The 18,295-nt window shown below is 47.1% G+C and overlaps 3 protein-coding genes and 1 non-coding gene across 7 annotated transcripts; 3 read left to right on the forward strand and 1 right to left on the reverse strand.

The window, feature by feature from the left end:
- The first annotated feature begins 949 nt into the window (after positions 1-949).
- LOC112895691 (amino acid transporter AVT6C-like) lies at positions 950-4,583 on the forward strand. The gene is made up of 5 exons (XM_025963676.1): positions 950-1,374; positions 1,477-1,629; positions 3,366-3,569; positions 3,656-4,121; positions 4,228-4,583. Exons 1-5 carry the CDS (start codon positions 975-977, stop codon positions 4,376-4,378), a joined length of 1,374 nt encoding a protein of 457 aa, XP_025819461.1. The 5' UTR covers positions 950-974; the 3' UTR covers positions 4,379-4,583.
- Positions 4,584-4,836: 253 nt separating this feature from the next.
- On the reverse strand, positions 4,837-8,563 carry LOC112895988 (succinate dehydrogenase subunit 5, mitochondrial). Its single transcript, XM_025964022.1, has 4 exons — positions 8,333-8,563; positions 6,521-6,825; positions 6,245-6,430; positions 4,837-5,219 (listed from the first exon to the last, which is right to left on the reverse strand). The coding sequence occupies exons 1-4, from the start codon at positions 8,472-8,474 to the stop codon at positions 5,163-5,165; spliced, it is 690 nt and encodes a 229-aa protein (XP_025819807.1). The 5' UTR covers positions 8,475-8,563; the 3' UTR covers positions 4,837-5,162.
- A 2,190-nt stretch (positions 8,564-10,753) lies between these two features.
- On the forward strand, positions 10,754-16,555 carry LOC112893540 (TOM1-like protein 6). Of its 4 annotated transcripts, XM_025960931.1 has the most exons (10): positions 10,754-11,087; positions 11,955-12,033; positions 12,152-12,250; positions 13,006-13,119; positions 13,658-13,797; positions 13,894-13,975; positions 14,093-14,178; positions 14,338-14,562; positions 15,875-16,059; positions 16,257-16,555. In XM_025960931.1, exons 1-10 carry the CDS (start codon positions 10,939-10,941, stop codon positions 16,430-16,432), a joined length of 1,335 nt encoding a protein of 444 aa, XP_025816716.1. In that variant the 5' UTR covers positions 10,754-10,938; the 3' UTR covers positions 16,433-16,555. The 4 variants fall into 4 exon arrangements, with proteins under 4 accessions (XP_025816716.1, XP_025816717.1, XP_025816718.1 ...); XM_025960932.1 differs by having other exon boundaries at positions 15,875-16,367; XM_025960933.1 differs by lacking the exon at positions 16,257-16,555 and having other exon boundaries at positions 15,816-15,947.
- A 635-nt stretch (positions 16,556-17,190) lies between these two features.
- LOC112896068 lies at positions 17,191-17,329 on the forward strand. The gene has a single exon (XR_003229357.1). It is a non-coding gene; the product is annotated as a small nucleolar RNA Z247 (small nucleolar RNA).
- The last annotated feature ends 966 nt before the right edge of the window (positions 17,330-18,295 follow it).

Genomic DNA, 18,295 nt, shown 5'->3' on the forward strand with positions numbered 1-18,295 from the left:
AGAGGAGCGGAGAAAATGGAGAATTGGTCTATGGGCTGGGCTAGACTGTTCAAGACCCAATTGTATAGTACTAGTCAGTCGGGCTGTATAGCTGCGTGCTTTAATTTTGAACGGCCCAAGTATGAGCCCAGCATGCGTAGCCTCGTCGACTCGTCGTCCACAGGCCGGTAAGCCCAAACCTGTATTCGGGCCTAAAAGGCCAAAATTATTAGTTGGGCTTGGCCGAGGTTATGAAAGAAGACGGGAGACGAAGCAGGCCAAACAAATTTCAGTACAAAAAAAAGTCAGTACTCCACATTTTCAGACAAAGATGCTCTGCAGAACAATAATACAAACATTTAATTATATTTCATTCCTGAAAGCCAAAAAACGACTACGTCAAACCACTGGATTCACTCCAAGGAAACTGGCGCCGTGGGCGTGCCGTCCCAGCAGACAGCAGCAACAGGAGGAGCCATTCGATGGACCCTCTCGGAAACAGAAAATCCGTGACTAGTGGTAGCCAAAGTGTCATTTGCTGCTGCAGGCATAAGCCAAAACGGAACCATTCGATGGACCCTCTCGGACGGGCTGGCCGATCAGGCTCCTGCCGCCGCCGCCGCTGCTCGCGCTAAACGAGTCCCGTTTCACCGTACCGTCCGCGAAACACGAACCCGGGCCGCGTTCCCGTCCAGGTGCGCCGCGGCATGTCGCAGCGTGGGCGAGCACAGAGAAAGCCTCTTCACCTCCAACTCAGAAACACACTCTTCTCCCTCCAATCATACCACCACGCCTGTCGTTGTCCTACATCTCCCGCACGGAATTACCGTACTGCCCCACCGGCAGCTAACGAGCGATGCCGCGGCCTTCCTCACCGCGGAAGGGTACAAGGGTAATTTTCCGAGGATACGGGTCGGCGCGTGCTATTTTTAAAGTTCTGGGGTCCCGGCCGTCGACGAACGCCACCCACACGCCCCGCAAGAGCCCCCGCGAAAATGACGCCGCCGGCGAGCGGGGGCAAGCGCGCCGGCGGGACGGACGAGCCGCTGCTGCCGGAGTTCTCCGGCGGCGGCCATGGCGGCGGCGGCGGGGCGTCGGTCTCCGGGGCGGTGTTCAACGTGTCGACGAGCATCGTGGGCGCCGGCATCATGTCGATCCCGGCGGCAATGCGGGTGCTCGGGGTGGCCCCCGCGCTGCTCCTCATCGCCGCCGTGGCCGTGCTCGCCAACGCCTCGGTGGAGTTCATGCTGCGGTACACGGGGTGGGCCGGCGGCAAACGGGCCACGTACGCGGGGCTCATGGGCGACGCCTTCGGCCGCGGGGGCGCCGCCGTGCTCAACGTCTTCATCGCCTTCACCACCACGGGCACGCTCGTCGTCTACCTCATCATCATCGGTGAGCTGTTGCCTGCAGCGGAGCAGTAGCGGGCGCTGCAATCCTCCATCGAGGATTCAGGTCGAACCGATTCTGACAGCGCGGCGCACGCGTGGTCCGCAGGGGACGTGATGTCCGGGAGCGTCGGCGGAGGAGACGACCACGCCGGGGTGCTGCGGGAGCTGTTCGGCGCGCGGTGGTGGACGGGGAGGCAGTTCGTGCTGCTCGTCACCGCCGTCTTCGTCCTCCTGCCGCTCGTGCTCCGCCGCCGTGTCGGTGAGTTCAGTTCGCATCCCAGCTGCGCCGTACATTATGGTTTGATTTTTAATTTCAGAAGTCACAAACAACAGTTTGGTTGGGATTAGTTGCCAAAAAAAAAAGTTCGGTTGAGATCGCGTGACAGCCTGCATACTGATGAACAACCTGATTCTGAACCATTCTTATTTGACATTACAAAATTGATCTTGAACTGATGGTATGATAAAGCAGTAGTATAACTCAATGTGGATTTGGATCTGATCACAACATTTAAATAGAGAGCCAGGTAGCTGGATGATGATGATGATCGTTAAACCTCTGGTGCTGCGAGGTCTGACCTACAGGCTGTGGCCTTTCTTCTTTCTTTTTGCGAGGATACTATACCATATTAATTTGACGTCAATAAAATCTGCAGCATGTTCTTGGACATCATTGTTCGTTATACCACATCCACAAAAAAATTTACAAAACACGGGCCACAAGACATGACCAGCCAGCCAGCCACAACCTGGGACCTAATTGTCAGCTAGCAGTGGAGCAGGGGGAAGAAGAGCGCGACGGCACACCCAAGTCTTCTTCGTTCCCACCTCTCATCTGTCATGTGTGTATGTGACTCAGCTCCTATCTCAGCGCGGCTCTCCCGTCGTTTTCTCGCCACATTTACACGCTCCCGAGCTGCCGAATCCCAAACATACACGCACGCACCGAACACCTCCCGGTCTCCCAGAGCTTCACTCCTCTTCTCTGCTCCCTCTCTCCCACTAAAGACTAAACCATGGCGGCGTCCAAGAAGCCGCCGCTCTCGGCCGCGCCGAGCGCCGGCAGGGAGAGCGTTGCAGCCGAGGATGCTCCGCTTCTGCCGGAGCACGCCGGGTCCGCCGCCCCGGCCGCCGGCGGCTCGGCGTCGGTGCTGGGCGCGGTGTTCAACGTGTCGACGAGCGTGGTGGGCGCCGGGATAATGCCGATCCCGGCGGCCGTGCGCGTGCTGGGCGTGGCGCCGGCGGCGGAGCTGATCGCGGGCGCCGCGGTCCTGGCGGACGCCGCCGCAGGGTTCATCTCCGGCACACCCGCGGCGCGCCGTCGTACGCGGCGCTGATGGGGGACGCGTTCGGCCGCGCGGGGGCCGCGCTGCTCAACGTGTTCGTCGCCGCCAACGCCGTCGGGACCCTCACCGTGTACCTCATCGTCGTCGGGGACGTGATGTCCAGCGCGGCGGGCGGCGGGGACGCCCACGCAGGGGTGCTGCGGGAGTGGTTCGGCCGCCGCTGGTGGACCGGACGGGAGGTGGTGCTGGTGGCGGCCGCGGCGATCCTCCTCCCTCTCGTGCTCCACGAGCGTGTCGGTACGTGAGCCTATGCACACTAGTGTTGCACTGCGCCGCTCGTGCTCCGGAGAAAAGCTGCAGCGTCTGGAGTAGAATCTCGCACCGTAGCTTTGGTGATGGAAAGGTTTGGAGCTAAAAATCAGCAGAGAGCCAGTGCGTGCTTGTATGATTGTGTCGTCGTTTTCAGCTGGCCAATGGTCATGTGCTGTGCTAAACATGTAGAACATGTGGGGTAACAGTGCTTGGACATGGTCCTGATGTGGGGTTGGGAAATTTGGCTGATTCCGCTGTCGTGAGCCGTGACCTGCCGACTGCCGTGCTACATTTGAAAAGAAATTCGTACCAAAAGTTTGCGAGCTGAATCGTCCAACCAATAATGTGTCTCATCTCATCGGCCATGGATGTTCACAGACTTTGCTCCAACATGCAGATTCGCTGAGGTTCACATCGGCCATCTCCATCCTGCTAGCGGTGGTGTTCATGCTCATCAGCCTGGGGATCGCAGTGTACGCGCTCTTCAAGGGCACCGCGACCATGCCGCGGATGCTCCCGGACTTCTCCAGGCTCTCCTCCCCGTTCGAGCTCTTCACCGCCGTCCCCGTCATCGTCGTCGCCTTCACCTTCCACTTCAACGGTAATTGGCAACGCAGCGTGTCCCGTGTGCCGCGCGGTGCACGGCGTACGAATCACTCTTTTCTCTGACACGCGCGACTGACGCAGTGCACCCGATCCGCGCGGAGCTGAGAAAGACGTCGGACATGAAGGCGGCGGTGCGCATCTCCCTCGTGCTCTGCGCCGCCATCTACGCCGCCGTGGGCTTCTTCGGCTTCCTCCTCTTCGGGGACGCCACCATGGCCGACGTGCTCGCCAACTTCGACCGCAGCTCGGGCGCTGGCGTCCCGCAGGCGCTCAACGACGCGGCGCGCCTCAGCTACGCGCTGCACCTCGTGCTCGTCTTCCCGCTCCTCTTCTTCTCGCTCCGGGTCAACGTCGACGAGCTCCTCTTCCCCGGCAGGCGGCCGCTCGCCACAGACACGCGCCGGTTCGTGTCCCTCACGGCCGTGCTTATGGCGGTGCTCTACGCGCTCGCCATCGCCATCCCCAGCATCTGGACGCTCTTCGAGTACTCCGGGTCCACGTTCGCGGTCACCATCTCGTTGATATTCCCTGGCGCCATTGTTCTCAGGTACGCCATGCCATTGCTTCATTATGGTTTTCTTTCTACGACAAAGTTTCAGAATCAGAAATCCTACATGGCTTCTCCATCTAACACACGATTTTGCTTGCTCTAGGGATGTTCATGGAATAGCAAAGCGGAAGGACAAGGTTTTGGCGGCGACGATGATCATTCTGGCGGTGGTCACGAGCAGCATCGCCATTGCCTCAAACATCATGAGTTCCATCAGCGACAAAGTCAGAGGAGGCCACGAAGCTAGCAGATGATAGTTCAGATGAATCGATGTTAAGGTTTTGTGCTTAGAGAGAATGAGATACCGCTACGGTTCATGAGATGCATGTTGTAGATGTGTGCAAGGAAATACCTGCCGGCCATTGTTGTATACTTGTACTGATGAGTGGCGATACATGTACTGTGTATAATAGTATGGGTAATATATTTTTACATGCATTTAGAACGATTTCCCGATCATTGTTCTCCTTTGTACCTTACAGTATATGCCACGTCGGGTAAACGACGATGAGATTCCATACAAGTGATTTCACTAAAATCAGTGAAACACATCAGAATTTATCCATGATAACAACTAGCTTCTTAGTCATAGAGCGAGCAAACAAAGAACGAACAGATGTGAAGATACAGATTGCTAAACCAAAGCATAAACACAATGCAGGCCACAAGGTTGTTGCTGTTTCTCAAACTCAAGTTGCGAATAAAGGGTTAATGGCATATCAATATATACTTCATTTCAACTTATAATTGACACGGGATGAACAGAAGTCAGACGTATGCTAAAAATGAACAGAATCGACAGGTTTCAAACTTTCACGCACATGCCCAGGAGCAGAATATCTGAACATTCAGAAACACAATCTTATTACAGCAACAAAGACTGGATCATCCGGAGTTACTTCAAGTGCACAGTTGTTTGAACTTGTTGTTATTGCCATGGTAGCTACAGAGAAAAAATGGAAAAAGTCGAACCCGTTCTGATCTACAGGTTTCCTTGGCCCATTGATGATTCCATGGTTCTGATCTACAGACTTCCCTTCAGGCCCTTAGCTCAACATAGGAACCTGAGATCCCTGAGGTGCCAATCAGGGAGATCTGCAAGTACCAACAATTAAGACATGAATAAGGAGTCCTGAATATATGCAAATTCACTAGCTTAAGTCCTGGCAAAACAAGCAGGTTCGATGCACATCGAAATGTGAACATGATTCCATACATGATTGAGGTTGAGCAGGACACAATTCATTTTTTGTCAGAAAATAATTCACTGGAAACCCAAACACTATACGCATGCGATTCTTACAAAACCGCTTGCCTGCTGGTAGTGTCACGAGTGAAGCAAGACCAGATAGCATCGGCCAGGTATAAGTCAGAATGCATGCTTGTTTTGCTGGTTTATGGTGAAACTTGGAGAAAAGGGAAACATATACCAATTTCTTCAGATCTCACACCTGAAGTGCTCGGTTGGATGCATTTTCCAGTACCTGGAGTTCTATGGCATACAGGACAAACCAATTTAACAAGCCTTGCCACATGTTGCTATCGCACTCGGTGCATGAACACTCACAGCCAGCTATGGTTGGTTGTTAGTGTACTTTCCTTGAACTTGCAAAATCAAATGGTCAAAAGAATTATGATGACCATAGAAGATTGAATGGCAAAAGATTGTTTGACATGCTGAAATAAGTAGCCACTCCACCCCTATCTCTTTTTGTACCAAGTGAAATATAGTCGATACCAGGAACCAGGAACCCAGTGGTAACTGACCAATTTAATCCCTTTTTTTTTGGAAATCATGGGCTTTCATTTGGTATGGAAAAGAATGCATGGTTGTGGGAAATACAGATTAGATTCTCTTGAGATAGGCAAAATACCAAGCATGAAAAATTCAGCTATAAATCAGTCAAGCAATGACCAAGTTGTTGCTAGGAATACAGCAACACTGCATATGGAACACCGAACATAATCTTAAAGTGAACTAATCCACACAGAGTTATATGCAGAGAAACTTCTGCAAGCATCAAGAATCACAAAAGGTACTAGAAAAACCATTCTACAGCATAAGACGAAAATGAAGCAAACTGTACAACAGGGACAAGTAACATTCAAGAGAAACATACCTTTCCCCACTCAGAACCTATGCCACTGCATCTCATTTTGAGGTGTATCATTTTTGTCCCCAACTCAGTCTCCACCTTCTTTCTTAGATAATTTTCCTCAGGACCAAAGGACTCCAGATATGTCATGTAGCGATTATATGCAGCTTTAACAGCATCTTCAATATAACCAGGCAAGGGACCCACATTCTGCAAAAGGCTAGGCTTGATCAGACTGATATAAGCACAAATGAAAAAAAAAGCATAGGGCACAGAAAATTAGAGATAATGAATACTGACCTCACCAGTCAGGCCACAAAGATCATCAAGAGCCATTCTTAGGGTAACTAAGGTTCCGCTAAATTCTTCACATGCCTCTGCAGCACTAAATACATTTTTCAAAACCTCTTGACCAGCCTTATCATCAGTAGCTTTAGATACTGCTTTCTTTGCTTCCCCTACAAGAGAATCTGGAAGTTCATTCCAACTGGCGGCCAACAAATCCTTAAATGCAGACTCTATCTCTGGGTCAGATATTGCAGGCAAATGCTTTTCGTTCGAACTGAAGAAGCGCCTCAGATTCCATGAGATAGGATTGTTACCACCTAAGTTAATAACATGAGCAAGCTAATCAGCACTGAGAAGTTTGAAGTAAAATGCTAAATTAACATAACACCAAATGAAAACAAATAAGGAATTGCTGACTCTTCCAAAGATTTCCTAACAACTAGAATATTTAAAAAAAATCCAAAGAGTTGCACAATTTTACTAAGGCAATTAACCACTTTGAATAGCATCTCAATTCGTTGGAAAGGGCGAAAGGCTCTGGTAAAGAGCTCTGAACAGTCAATGAACAAAGGTGTCTGTGCTGCATGAAGCTACATCGTTTTCTTGATCCTGCCTCTTATTTATAATTGTGATTAAAACTGACAAGCATCTGATGGCCGCAGAACTGGCCTTAGTCGCACCTGAAACTGAGGCACATCTACTGTCGAATTAAACTGGATAACAACCAAAAGACTTGGACTTTTATAACTAATTATACTGTCTCAACTGAAAGCAAACCAATACAGACAGAGACCCAACACTATTGATGGGCACAACTAGGATTGCATCAACATCAATCAGATTTTCTCATTCCATAATCTCTGGTACGCTGTGATTTCTGCAATCTAACCATTTCAGTTACAAAATCCAGCACATATTTAAGTGAAAGAGGAGTATTAAGCAGCTTAACATTTTCCTCAAAGATTGCATGGCGCAAAATGTTATATCCTCATTTTATTCAATAACATTCTCATGAGCAAAATCCCTTACTCCAATCAGTTCCTTACTAAACCACAAGATATCTGAAGACGCGAAGTAAAACAAATCATGTACCAGTACCTAAAAATTAAAAACTGTCTCCTTCAACTTTTCTATTAACAGAGCTAAGCTAGGACTGATGCTAAGTGTGGGCGCAACTGTTACACCTTCTCTCAAATCAACCCTACGTAACAGCCATCAGCATAGCACGAACTAACCCTAAATCTCAAATCACCCCTGACGCCATGCATGAAAAACATAAACAACAATTCATTGTTGCTAGTTTGCCAAGGCCTGTATACTCAACAAAAGCTAGAGAACCTTTTGTCAAGTTGCTTCAGATGCAAGAGCCTGCTATCGAGAAACCAATGTTCTAGCTTTCAAGAAACATCACTCAAAATGCATGCGTCCTATATAATAAATAAGAAAATGCGCCCATTCAATAGTTTGAGTAGACATCAGCACAGAAAGAAACACAACAGGATCACACATTTCACATCTGAGCTGGTGGTGAGGCAACTCCGAATCTTCATGCTAATACTCCGAGCTAGAGTATGTCAACTCCTGTTAACCACAGACTCCCGTACAACAATATTCTTACCTACGAGTAAGTTATAGTTTCTGATCTTGCAATAAAATCTTCCCACTAGCATCAATCCAGAGTTTTAATCCCTCTAGTAATTAGGGCAACCATATCTAGCAACATCCTAACAAGGAAGCAACCCGGACGACACCGAAAAAAGAGATCAGCCTGATCCGGTCATCAACATGCTCAATCAGTCGAAGAGATGCGGGGACGATGAGCACCTGAGAGCGCGGCGATCGGGCGCGATAGCGGCGCCACACCGGCGGCGGGGCGGAAGGCAGCGGAGAGCGCCGAGGATGCGGCCGGGGCGAGGCGCAGGAGCCGGCGCGCGGCGGAGGAGGAGCGGAGGGCGGCGGCGGCCATCGCCGTGGTCGGGGAGATCGCCGCGAGTCGTAGGTTGAGGGGCCTTCTCTTGCGAAGTTTGGTGGGTTCGGTCGATGGCGATGGACGGGACGGGGTGAGTGTGTTTAGTGCTGTCATTCTCGGGCTGGACAGGCTGGGCCCATAACTTCGCGAGCAAGGTTTTGTAACGGGCTGGTTCGGTGGATTGGCGGGTTCGGTGGGCTGGGTAGGCTGCCATCCAGTATTTTACAACTGGACTTCCTCGGTTCCCAAAAAGATCCTCTAATTATTTTCAAAAAAGATCCTCTAATTATTTTCAAAAAATAGCCTCTAATATTTTAAAAATCATCTAAAAATGTTCCTTAAAATAATTGCTAATAGGTAAAGAAAAATAAAACTGTAGTTTGTCATTGGAATTGGAACATCAAAATCTGCCAAGTTGCCACAGATAGATTAACAAATGCGTGAAGATTAGGATTAGAATATTTAGATTGGGATGCTTGTGTTATATGCTTAAGATATTTGGATTAGAATTTGCGGATTGTGTATTTGTTTATTCGTTTATTAATTTTGATCCTTTTATGATTAGTGTTTTATATACTCAGGAGCTGATTAATTTTATATGTATTGCAGGATCATTTTAGGTTGGCGAAACCGACCGCATAGCCGGTGTGTTATGTGGTTGTGAAATTCTACTTGGTACTCATCGTATTTATCGCAAGTCTATATTTAATAAGCAGTCTTCTATCTCTGGTTATCTACGGTCATGACTATGTGGCATAAAAATCTGTAGTCTCCGCAGGCAGTTCCACCTGAAGAGAGCACTTCTCTACGGCAATAACGTTCTCTCAAACTACCAAACACAGATTTAAACGAGAACTACCGAAGACGTCTTTCCTATAGGATCCTTGGTACAGAGACTTACAACGCACAACACGACCAGCAGATACAGATAAATGGAAACTACTTTATTAAAACAAACATACTTATATATGGTTTTAAAACAAAGAAGAAAAAATATTACATTACATTAGGTATATTACAACGGACTCGGTGACTATCTTATGACGATGGTTCTAGGTATTTTATTGGTTTTAGGAACTCTCGCATGAATTTTAGGGATTTTATTAATTTTAGGAACTCACGTAGGAACTTCGCTCTTGGAGGCTCAAGCTACTCTTTCCGATATCTTCGTTTTGTGAAGTATGTCCTTATATACTGCTGCGGAAAGTGCTGAGATCTTCGATGCTCTTATCCTCTTTGTCGAGCTTATCATTCTAAGATATGACGCTAACTTCTGCATGGCGGTAACTTCATCTGTATAGCCTGATGTTGCTTCACTTCCATTCTTTCTTAGCACATGTACCTAGGCTCTTCAGGACACCATGACATGCTGACTGGATGCATGTAAAATTTGTTAATTCTTCTGCCGTTTTATATGACAATCTGATGTTAGACTCTTCAGGACACCCTAACGTGCTAACTGGGTGTATGTAAAATTCGTTAATTCTTCTGCGGTCTTATATAACAATGTGATGTTTTTTTTAATTTGTAGGATATGTCTTCCACGCCCCCTCCCTCTCTCTACGTTTTTTCCGTGTCTTTGGAAGCATCAGATAGTCAAATCATTCCCCCTGCCCTCCTGCGACCCAATTTCGCGTCGCATTTAGTGGTGGTACCAATCGCACAATCACAACGCCACATGAATATATTTAGTTCATTAGCTGGAAGCTTTCGTCGCTACCGGTTCCAAGGAGTGGTTAGCTGTTCCATCCTCGCATTAGAGGGCTACGAACACGCCGCAACAATGATTTAGTTTGCTGATGATCCCGTCATCTCCATGGACCTCATCACCCAAACGGATAACAATACATAACAGCACGAGAATGCCTCCAAAATGAACCGTCCAATTGAGTCGCTCCAAACATGAGCCGCCGCACCGGCTTAAGGTTCTTGGATGGCAAAACTGGGAGCTGTAAAATTTTGAATCACCCTAGAAAATTAAAGAAGTCTACTGCATCACGGTATTTCTGAAGCCTGGACAATTTGGTAAAAAAACGTTGAACACTTTATGCTGACGAAGCCTCTATGTTTTCGCCATTTGGAACATAGTAAATGGTAGTTAGTTACCATGAAATTCACCTTAAGACGCACATAAATTATTAGGAAATGTACTTAGTTTGACCAACTAAAGCTGCTGGTTCTCGGGCTGAGGGCCCACCCGTCGTGAGTCAGCCAGGTCACGAGAGCTCGACAGATAAGCACCCTTTCTCCGCGCTTCTCCTCCTCGGTGGCTCAGTTCTTAACGGAAGAGGGCTGCTTCCGCGGCGCTGCCAAACCGCCCGTCCGCCCCTGATTTTTTTTCCGCAAACCCTCCTCGCTAATAACGGCGCCGGTGGGCGGAGCCGGTAATTACCGCTCGCCTTCCTCCTCGAGGCTGCCGGAACCCTAGCCCTCGCCGCCCGGGGTCTCCGGTGGCGGAGGGATGTACCCGTCGGGGGCCGTCGTGGGGGCGGCACCCGCGGCGGCGCCGAGCGCGGCGTCGCGTGTGGAGAAGGCCACGAGCCACCTGCTCATGGGGCCCGACTGGGCCGTCAACCTCGAAATCTGCGACATCCTCAACGCCGACGTCTGGTGAGCACGCGCTGCCTCCCACTGCTCGTCGTGCCTGCCTGGCTTGCCTGTGTGGGGAATTTTGGTGCGGTGCGGAAAAGTCGTGGCCTCCGATAATAGGCTTTATTAGGTGTGGCAAGCGCAGTCGCCGTTGCGTGTTGGCCAAATTGGCTACTACTACTTAATGATATCTCAAGCGCAGCAAATATGATCTTTCGGCCCTCTAGAATCGGGTGTTTTTTTTGGGGTGAATTTGCTGCTTTTGTCCCCTCACATCCTCTTCCTGATAGGCGATGGCCCTTTTCGATTGTGAACTTTACCTTCATAGCTGCATGGGACGATGGGATGATTTGTGGCTGTCGTGGGGAGAAGTCAATCAAAGTGAGAAAATTCATAAAGAGACGTAGCTTCTAGGATAATAACATTTCGATACTTTTTCTGAATTACTTTCAGCAAGTGTTGCCCATGTTGGAGATAAGGAGTGAAACATTCTGTTTAATGCATCAGAATTCCATGGGAGGCTGAGCAGAACAAATCATGCTGACACTGTCTAACTTTGTATTGTAATGATTATTCATGATAAGGACAAACTATGGCCCCATGCTGTTGACATGCAGACACAACCAGCTTGACATTGCAGGTTTGTTTGTAACTGTATGCTGTTCATAGGTTTGGTCTTGTATTTGGAACCCATTCAGCCTTTCCCTCTTGGTACTTGGTAGAATCTCAGTTATATTTTTAAAAATTTTTTGTTTGTTTGTATTACTTGACTGACATGTAGATGGTGTTGTTCCGCTTACTCTATCAGGATTGGATAAACTAAGACTTGTTGGACCAGGTAACTATCAGCTTATCATACTTATTTTTGAACATCTGAATCTGAATCAGGCAAACGAAGGATGTGGTGAAGGCAGTGAAAAAGAGATTGCAGAACAAGGACCCAAAGGTTCAGTTCTTTGCTTTGACGGTATGTACTTTCACTATGGCATGACTAAACATGTGGGCTTTTTTATACTTCACTGCACAATAAGCGTCCATGCTTTATTTTCCTTTGTTTTATTCATATCAGTTACAAACTGGTGCAGCTTTTGGAGACAATGATGAAGAACTGTGGTGAATATGTCCGGTTTGAAGTTGCTGAGCAGCATGTTCTGCAAGAAATGGTCAAAATTATTCAGAAGAAGGTATAATGTAACACTCTTCTTTTCTTTTGTCTTTCCTATAATTTTCTCATAGAGTACAAATTTGAACCAGATTCTTTGTAGCCTTGAGTATTTTCAGTGGTCATGTATGCATTGAAGTAGTTGAGTGCATTATTGGAGAGCACACTAATCCCCATTAATATTTTGGTCTGAAGACTTTAGAATCTCATGGGTGACACCATCGATAAACTGGTCTTATAATGTGAACAGATGCTTGTTTGTATCACTGTTGAACTGTTGAGTCAGATCCTCTTCTCTCCCAAATAATGTCCATCATCTCGCTGCTGGTGGTGGTGTCGTATGTGTGCACATTGCTCCTTGTAAATACTGCACCAATGAGTCATTATTAGTATCAGTGCATCAAAGTGGTGTGCAGGGGTTTTTCATGTTCAGATGCTCATAATTCCATATTCTGCAGTTACCAGAAGACACCTTTTACTTTTGTTTTCAAAGTCCTTTGCAACGATAAGTCATAAATCTGTGCCCCAACTTCACTTTTGAAAGTATTGTTTTAGTTGAGTCATAATTGTTAGAGCAGCTTCTCTTTAACCTCACGACATCAATGGCTTAACCTAAGTTCCGTTGGATCATTTGACACACCATAGTTTTTGGTTCTGGAAAGATCCACTTTAGTTTATTTGTGATCCGTTCCTATGTTCCTTTTCCACTACCTCTTAAGAACTTGACATATTTCTGCTAGGATGATAAGCAATTTCTCTTTTGGAATGTGCTTTCAGAATGATATGCAAGTAAGGGATAAAATATTATTACTTTTAGACTCCTGGCAAGAGGCATTTGGTGGACCTGGAAGTAAATACCCGCAATATCATTGGGCATATCTTGAAGTAAAGGTATGCAATTAATCCCTGTTTGTTCCCCCGGATTTGAAGTATCTTTTTATTTTATATGTTGTCAAACAATATACTGTTTCCACCATGAATTAACAACGTGGTTTCAGAACCATGTCCTGCATTCAACATGCATCAATAGTGTGATTATGCCACAGCACCCCTTACTTTTCTGGCAAAATTGAGTTTCGGCTACTCCAAAGCATGGAATTTGAAAAGAAATGTCACTCAAGCTTCTTATTGCTTTGAAATATGTCATCCCCCCCCCCCAACACCCACACTTTTCTCTCGTTCCCTATCCTTTTCTATCATTTCTAGGAGAGAAAGATGGGAAATGAAAAAAAAAAGGAGAGGAAATGGGATATTTCAAAGCTTCAGAAAACTTGAGTGGCATCTTTCCATGTACAGAATATTGAGTGGCATTTCTTTTTCCAAGTTCTATTTTCTGAAGCGGCAAAGATCCATTTCTGCCTCTCTGGCTTTTCTCAAAATAATCCTTTTAGTTGCAACTATCTTTGGTAACTTTCAAATTTTGTTACAGACGACAGGTGTGGTGTTCCCAAAACGTCCTATAGATGCCCCACCAATATTTACACCTCCTGCTACACATAATTCTAGTTCGCCCAGATATGCTGCAGGAAGTCTGAGTGACAGAATGTCCTCAGATGTTGAGACTCTGAGGTTATGCCCCTTTCCTTGCCGTATTGACTCATTTCGCATTTTCTCTCCCAGTTAATCTGTCTCGTGATTTTAACAGTGTCTTTTTTTTTGTTACAGTTTAGGGGACTTGAATAATATTCGAAATGTGACAGACCTATTGAACGATATGGTGCATGCTTTAAACCCATCTGATCGTACGGTATGAAAGAACTATATCATCCAAAAGTTGTGTCTTTTGACCATGTGTTATTACTGGCAGCATGTTTTGCTCTGATTGATGTCAGTGACAGACCTGTTAAATTTATTTTGGACCCAGGCTGTTAATGACGAAATTATCACAGATCTTGTGACCCAGTGTCGCTCAAATCAACAAAAGCTTTTGCAATTTGTCAGTTCAACAGGGTAAACATTTTGTTCTGTAATTGCTGCTGCTCCTTTCTCTTTGATCTGCAATATAGTTCCCTTTGTTCTTTCATATCCATTGTAGCTTATTGTGGTCATGCATTGTTGTATCTGCTGTATAGCATGCATGTGACTTTTGAGGTCTTTAATGTTTTCTAGGAATGAGCAGTTACTGAAGCAAGGACTGGAGATAAATGATCTCTTACAAAGTGTACTTTCAAAGTATGATGCTGTGGTTTCTGGTGCTCCTTTGGCGGTTGAAGCACCACTGAGAGAGACAATTGAGGCTCCTAGGGAGGCTCCTGCAGTAAAACCATCTGCACCCCCTGAAAATAATGGCATTGCTGATGAAGAGGAAGATGAGTTTGCCCAGCTAGCTCAAAGGTACTTCTGAATAACCTGTAGAATACCAACTTTACTTTCATTCACAGTATGTTAGCACTTCATGCTTTACGCATCCGCAGGAAAAACAAATCCGTAGTAAATAGCGATGATGCGTTATCAAGCACTGGGGACCTCGCCCTTGTACCCATTGATCCAGTGGGTTCAGAGTCGCCATCTTCTGTTGCAAGCAATGCATTGGTTCCTCTTGACCCAGCTCCCAGCAGCAGCACTGAATCAAAAGAGCTGGATATGATCAACCTCCTAAGCCTCACCTTGTGCAGCCCCACTCCTGAAACCTCAACAGATTCTCCAACACAGAGTCAAAATGGGCCTACCATTACACATAATCAAAATGGGCCTCAACAACCTACAGTTACAAATGGGCAACAATATCCTTCTGGGGTGCCACAATACCCTTCGAACTACCAACCTCACACAACAAACCAGGCATATGCTCAACAGAACAGCAATTACGTTGCACCTTGGGCCCAAACCGGAGCATATCCACCACAGCCTCCGGTGTATGCATCTGGGTATGGCTATCCCACACCACCCTGGGCTGCGCCTACACCTCCAGCTGTTGATTCTAATCCTTTCCTTTCGGCGAATTACCAAGATCCGCGCCCTGTTACTTCTCCTGTTGCTCAGGCAGCCACCTATGCACCTCCCCCAGCTTCATATCCCCCTTCTTCAATCTCAAACGCACCATTTGCAACCCCCCAGTCAATCCAGCATAATAGTTCTGTGGGTTCTCCACCAAGCAACGGACTGACTGCCACTCTATCCCAAATGAACTTGAATCAACAACCAAAAGATTCCTCGCCATCCTCTAGCAGACCATACTACATACCTGACAATCTATTCAGCGATTTGATTGACGTGAAGAGTTTCAATGGTGGAAATAAGATTGGCAGGCCCACTACAATGGGTAGCTCAAATGGTGGTCAGCCTATGATTGGTGGAAAGAAATAGCCAAATAGGGATGTTTGTCTATACGGCTGGTGGTGATTGGTAGCTGCTGCTTATTATTTATTGTTACTTGGTTCGATGTACATTTGCTGTATATCACCCTTGCCTCGTTTGGTTGCATTGGTTGATTCGTGGGTGCTGCTATTAAGTTAAACTGAGATGTAGACGACACTTGATGTACATAAATGATTAATAGCATTTCTCCATTGGTGGACGGTCGTGACGAAATCTGTTGGTATCTGAATCCTTCCCATCTCCTGTGTTGATGTTGCATGTACAAGCAGGTCGATCCTGCTTATGATCTTATTTCCTCTATCTCGGGCTGACTTGTGACTGGTGATAGTGATGAAGTGAACGCGAAGGAACGCAGCTCACATTCTGCAGTCTGGATGCTGGCCGTGGCTGCTCCATGGGCTCAAAAGGGGGCCGTTCTTCGAGATTCTTTGCTCGACCTAGACCACGAGCAAAGAGGAAACAGAATCAGCCTTTGCCAAATAATCGCACTGTTAATTGTTTCGAGAGGAAAAGGTTAGTTTTTCAATTAGGTGCAATATGCAGAATCATCTAGTAACTACACTTTGCTGAATGCAACTCCCACCCATGGGATACGGGAAATCGTGTCTTCCATTCCATGGTTGTCACGACGCCATGAGCAGAGTTCATAATTGTCTGTGTATACATTTTCGATATGGTCCTCCATCATTTCCTTTTTTGTTTCTGCATAGCCCTGCTGCCGCGCACGCAAAGAGCACAAACAACAGTTGGCACGGTCGTGTTCTTCCGTTTCTTTCAACCCTCACGTTTGCATGCTGTTTTAAACAGACGCCGACAGTTACAGTGTCAGCACGTAAACGATACATTGCTGATTTATGTCATTATGTGCAAATTATTAGAGATATAGATAGATCAGCTTAGAGATATTGTTTCTCTCTTGTATTCAAACAACATGATCGATAGTTGTAGATTCTCTTGGGTTGTTGTAAACTAGAAGCCGGTCATGATTGTGTAACAAACATCAGTTGTAATCTCCACGGCTGAGGATATTTCAGCCTATATAACACGAAGGCATGCACGAGCCAAAGTGCGCTGCTTCTCTTATACTTCCGCACCTCTGATTTCTCACATGGTAATCAGAGCCATCTAGGATAGATCCAATCAACAAACATGTCCGGCGGCTCTTCCTCCTCCTCCGGCTTTGCCATGAACCCGATGATCACCAATCCTGTTTCTCAGAAGCTAGCCAAGATCAATCATGCAACCTGGAAGGCTCAGGTCCTTGCTGCGATTCGTGGCGCGAGACTTGAAGGCTTCATCACCGGCAAAACCAAGGCGCCGGTTGCCGAGGTTGATGAGAAGGCCAGCGATGGCAAGATCGTCAAGGTCTCCAACCCGGCCTATGAAGAATGGCTGGCATCGGATCAATAGGTCCTCAGCTTTCTTCTCTCTTCCTTATCAAAGGAAGTGCTCTTCTAGATTGCGGCGAAGACGACCGCAGCTGAAGCATGGAGCGCGATTGAGACCATGTTCTCATCGCAAGTCAGGGCGCGCACAGTCAATATGCGCCTCGCGCTTGCCACCACCCAAAAGGGCAACCTGACGGTGGCTGAATACGTCAGCAAGATGCGGGCACTTGCTGACGAGATGGCGGCAGCTGGACGTCCACTTGATGATGATGAGATCGTCGAGTACATACTCACGGGTCTGGAATCTTATTTCAATCCAGTTGTTTCTGCTGTGCTGGTCAGGACTGAAGGGATCACGGTAGGCGAGCTATACTTACAGCTGCTCGCCTTCGAGACTCGCATGGAGCTTATGGGCTACAACCTGTCCTTTGGGTCCCCTGCCAATATGGCAAATTGCGGAGGTTCTAGCCGTGGCAATCAAGGTCAAGGAGGACGCGGCAAAAATGGTGGTCGCGGCAATGGTGCTCCTGGTCGTGGACGTGGAGCCAACAACAGCAGAAACAACACTCAGCGCCAAGGCAACAACAACCAGCAACAGACACGCGGCAACAACAACAATCGTCCACTTTGCCAAGTCTGCCTCAAAGTTGGACGTACTGCAGATCGCTGCTGGCATAGGTATGATGAATCTTATGTTCCAGAACCAAGACATGTTGCTGCAGCGGCTACACACTTCTACTCCGTGGACATCAATTGGTACACGGACTCTGGCGCATCTGATCACATGACGGGCGACCTTGAGAAGCTCTCCTTCCGTGACAAGTACCATGGTGGTGAGCAGATCCACACGGCGAGTGGAACATATATGAAGATTAGTCATATTGGTAAATCAATCATTCACACCTCTAGTCATGATCTTGAACTAAACAATATCTTTCATGTTCCACAAGCCAAAAAAAATTCCATCTCTGTCCATCGTGTTGCTACCGATAACAATGTCGTTCTAGAATATCACCCTAATTTTTCTTGATAAAGGATCGGGACATGAGGAGCATTCTTCTTAGCAGGAGATGTCACCAAGGTCTATATCCTCTACCTTCTGCGCCTCTTTGAAGTTAAACCTGAATATACCTCCTTGCGAGTGTTCGGTTGTGCGTGTTGGCCCAATCTTCGTCCTTATAATACCAAGAAGCTTCAATTTTGATCAAAAAAGTATGTTTTTCTTGGCTATAGTAACATGCACAAAGGCTTTAAGTGCCTTGATGTGAGCACGGGACACATCTATATATCTAGAGATGTGGTTTTTGATGAGACTCTTTTTCCCTTCTCCAAATTACATGACAACGCTGGTGCAAGGTTAC

Source organism: Panicum hallii, chromosome 5, assembly GCF_002211085.1.
Source record: "Panicum hallii strain FIL2 chromosome 5, PHallii_v3.1, whole genome shotgun sequence".
Lineage (NCBI taxonomy): Eukaryota > Viridiplantae > Streptophyta > Magnoliopsida > Poales > Poaceae > Panicum > Panicum hallii.